We start from the raw sequence: 4,417 nt of genomic DNA on the forward strand, positions 1-4,417 counted from the left end.
GTCAACTGGGACAAATATTGACTTGTTCAGTAGTAGCCCGATTTCTGGCAGGTTTAGAACCCTCCCCCCTCTCTCTCTACCACCACCACCACCACTACCGCTAAACAGTAATTATGTCCAACAGAGCTCATTACTGTTATATCAAAGAATCCCTCAGAAGAGTCACTCGTTGGTAATGACCCCATTATTCATTGAACATGTGGGCGGTTGGCCCTGCCTCCTGTGGATAGATAAACCCGTCCAGACTCCAGAGGTAGACCTACTGGTAGTAATATTGGCTCCGGTGCTGTTGAGGTTGAGGCTGAAATGATGATGGTGCAGTATTTTTGTTATAGCATTCTGTTGCAGAAAGAACACAATACAGCTGTATAGACATGCTGAAACTGAAACCCATTCCTTTTTTAAATCCATTTCACTTGTCCCTCTACTTTGCAAACTTAAACAACCAAATCGGCAAAAAGTACAGTTAGCTTCTTTTTGGGGGGGGGGGGGGGGTGAGTGCATGGACGTGATGCATGAAAACTGTTTTCACCTGTACATATTATGTTCTGATTGTACTGTATTGTGTACACTTCTGCTTTGGCAATGTAAACGTATGTTTTCTCATGCCAATAAAGCCCTTTGAATTGAATTGAGGGCCCTCAGCGTGCTTTGATAACACCAAGTCTGATGTCATCTTATTTATTTCCCCACATTTTCTGACATTAAAACCTGAATTAGGGTACAATCATTCTTGACCATTCAAAGGTAGACCTGTCAGACCCCTATTGTGCCAGAAGGTAAAAAGGCAGGTCCAGGTGAGTTTTGAATACACACTCTTCCAGGCTGACTTGCCCGTTGGTTTTGCATAATCCGGTTTTACTGTCTGGATGGTGGTTGTGAATGAATAGAGATTAGAGATCTATTAGTCTCAAGGTGTAAACCCAAATGCAAGGCATTCATACCAAGGCCCTGGCCCCTCTGGGTGATCTTTATCACAGAAATAACAGGATGGAGCAATTAAACGCTCTCCAGTGAAACTAATGTAAACACCACTCCATGATGAATAAAAAGGGGCGAGACGCTGGTGTGACTTGTCGTGAGTTTCTAGAAGAGCCACAAGTCCTTTTCAGAAATATAAATATTCAAATTTTGCGTTTGAGTCGTAACACATTGCTCTCACTCTCCCATATCTGCTTTCAAAACCTTGAAAATGTGTTTTTGAGCTGTTTAAAACAGCCTATGTTCCATTTGTTTTTGTCTTTATTTTACTTTCTCTCTCTCTCTCTCTCTCTCACACACACACACACACACACACACACACACACACACACACACACACACACACACACACACACACACACACACACAGAAAGAAGAGAAACGTGAGAATTTGTTTTTTCATAGAACACATCTTTAATACAGTAGTTAGTTACGACATTTTCAAAAAAATAAAATATATACATCGAACGGAACAGTAACAATTATTTCATTTAAAGGTCCATTTCTCTTCCTTTTAGTGTCAGGGCTACATTGTGAATCCCCCCCCCCCCCCCCCCCCATCAGCCACCCCCCCCCCACCCACTCCATTCTACTTCCCCGACAACATTTGTCAACTGCCATCTGCCTGTCTGCCCTCGTCTCCTCCACAAACTATATAATTAAGCTGCAACACCTTTACTCTTCTTACACCCTCCCCCCCTCCCCCCTCCTGCACCCACCACCCCTACCTCACAAACAAGTTTAAAGAGGATATAGCCATGCAAGGCAGGTCTTTTTTTGGGGGGTGTATTTTTTAATCTGTCTCATTAAACAAGTGCCTCCGAAAAACAAAACAATATATTTGAAAAAAAGCTATGGTATGAAAATACTGTACAACTTTATGATTTTACCCAGTGTAAACAGATTTACAGTTATGGTAACACAGAAACAATATGTGTCGTCGACTCACAATTCAAAAAAATATGCATGTTGTGTGGGGTTACAAACATAGTTCTGGTCCCCCAATATAGTCCATCATAGTTCAAAGACAGGGTTGAAAAGCCAACCGAGGAGCTCAGCCAGCTGGCTCCTGGTTTCAAAGTCCAGAGTTTTTGAGTCTCTCCGCCTAAACACGCAACGCAGAGCTCCCACCCATCTCATAGCTACATCAGCAATAAAGGAAAAACATAAACAAATTCATGACGGTGAGCAGTGACATTTCATAGTTCATCATCTCATCATTCATGCGCGCCACGTCAGCTACACATATAAAAGTCTGCATTTCTTCTTCTTTTTAAATGTTCCAATATAGCGTGAGAGACAGAAACCGTCCGGCAGCTCCTGCTTCCACCTATGATCTCTCCACTCCTCCCTACACCTTGGTGGCCAGAGACTGTATCTCTGACTTCTGAGTCTGGGCGCTGAGCGTGGACGAAATGGAGCTCATCTGCCCGTGCATTGCCTTCTTCAGGTTGAGCAGGCACAGGCATTGGGAACGAAAGCGCAGGTCAAAGAAGGCATACAGGAACGGGTTGAGGCAGCTGTTGACGTAGGCCAAGCAGGTGGCGTAGGGGTGGGCGAGCAGCAGGAAGCGCAGGAACCAGCAGGAGTTGGGGGCCAGGTTGAGGTAGGACAGCGCGTCCATGCTCTTCAGCACGTGGAAGGGCGTCCAGCAGATGGCGAACACCACCACCAGGGTGGTGATGATCTTCAGCAGGCGCTTCTTCTTCTGGTCCTCCTTGCGCAGGTTGTTGAAGTGGCGCGTGACGGTGCAGCCGATGAAGCAGTAGAAGATGGTCATGGCCAGGAAGGGCATCAGGAAGCCCAGGGCCGAAGAGGAGAGGCTGAGCCCCGCAATCCACAGGTACTCGTGCCTCTGGTTCACCGTCACCAGGCTGAAGTCCATGGCGCACATGGTGCGGTTGCTGTTGGGGTCGTTGACCGTGGTGCGGAACAGCAGCGTGGGCACGGCGAGCAGGCACGACAGGAGCCAGATCCCTCCCAGCGAGGCCAGCATGGTCCCCCTCGACCGCAGCCTGGTGCTGGACAGAGAGTGGACGATGGCCAGGTAGCGGTCAAAGCTCAGGCAGGTGAGGCAGAACACGCTGGCGTACATGTTCACCAGGACAACGTAGCTGCTGAACTTGCACAGTGCCACGCCGAAGGGCCAGTGGTACCCCAGGGCGGTGTACACGGCCCACAGCGGCAGGGTGATGACAAAGGTTAGGTCGGCCAGAGCCAGGTTGCCAATGTAGACATCCGCCGCCCTGCGCTTGGATTTGGACCTCCAGACGGTGAAGATGACGACCCCGTTGCCCGAGAGGCCCAGGATGAAGATGAGCATGTAGAGAACGGGGATGAGGGAGTAGGACGGTTCCCACTCGGAGAAGTCACATTCGGTCTCGTTGTCGTCATAATAGTCAAAGTTATCTCCATATTCCATAGTGGTGGCTTCCATGGCTGGAGTTGAGTTGTATAGCAGGCAAAGCACAAGAACAAGCAGTTTCCTTAGTTTTCAGTGGTAAAATCCCAAGGGCTTCAGTTGTCCACGAGAAGCAAAGCAAATATCAGCGCAAACTGAGACTACAAAGCAGTCACAGTTGTGAGTTTTCATGGATTTACGTTGAGAGCACAGAAGGCATGTGAGAGAGTGAGGGACTGGTGCCGCTGCCTGCCTTTTTAAACTCGGCCCTCCACACCCCCCTAGTCCCCTCCCAGGACGACCCCCTCCCCCATTAAAACACTTTTGGTCTCACATCCCCCTCCTCCTCCCCCTCCTCCTCCTCCTCCTCCTCTCTCACCTCTTTAGCACACACCATGGCTCACTGGCAGGGGCTTCTGGGATGACATGCAGTCATGCAATAGTAGCCTATGCTGTTCAGATAGTCAGACTGACTGACATAGCCTATACCCACTGACAATGTATTTGCTGTCAATACTCATACATGTATTTCAACAGTAGAGAGTTGAGTAGGCAACTATATGTTGATACATCTTCAGAAAAAACTATTTTTCCAAGTAGACTAGGCAATAAAGTGTATTAATCATTGAAAAAAAAATCATTAAAATCAATCATTTAGGTGGAAAATATTTTGAGCATGCCCTGAGTATGTCAAGCAAGTTTGCTGATTTACATTACTGTAGGCTACAATCATAAAAATGTGTTAATGTTTTTTGGTGTTGTGTGTGGAGCAGCTAAAAGTGTTTTACACAAAGCCAAGGCAGATTACAAATAAATACAAATCTTGTTTGATATATTGGCCTGTAACAAAAAAAACAACAATGAATTTTCAAACTGGTTCATGATTAGATTAAATGTAAATGCCTAGCTCAGGGGGTGTGTGAAATCAATTCTCAAGAATGGGGATTAATTTCCATGATAAAGGGACGAGCAAACAAACAGGTTTAAACAAAAACAAAAGGAAACTTTGCATTGGCCATGTCTTTGAGAGGGACC

The 4,417-nt window shown here is 46.5% G+C and overlaps 1 protein-coding gene across 1 annotated transcript; it reads right to left on the reverse strand.

The window, feature by feature from the left end:
• Positions 1 to 1,759: 1,759 nt before the first annotated feature.
• aplnra (apelin receptor a) lies at positions 1,760 to 3,559 on the reverse strand. The gene has a single exon (XM_080738939.1). It carries the CDS (start codon positions 3,416 to 3,418, stop codon positions 2,333 to 2,335), a length of 1,086 nt encoding a protein of 361 aa, XP_080595065.1. The 5' UTR covers positions 3,419 to 3,559; the 3' UTR covers positions 1,760 to 2,332.
• Positions 3,560 to 4,417: the final 858 nt, after the last annotated feature.

Source organism: Nannobrachium achirus (assembly GCF_963921795.1).
Source record: "Nannobrachium achirus genome assembly, chromosome: 12".
NCBI lineage: Eukaryota > Metazoa > Chordata > Actinopteri > Myctophiformes > Myctophidae > Nannobrachium > Nannobrachium achirus.

Excerpts from the sequence above, each read along its gene's own strand:
- aplnra (XM_080738939.1), bottom strand. The coding sequence starts at position 3,418 with ATGGAAGCCACCACTATGGAATATGGAGATAACTTTGACTATTATGAC.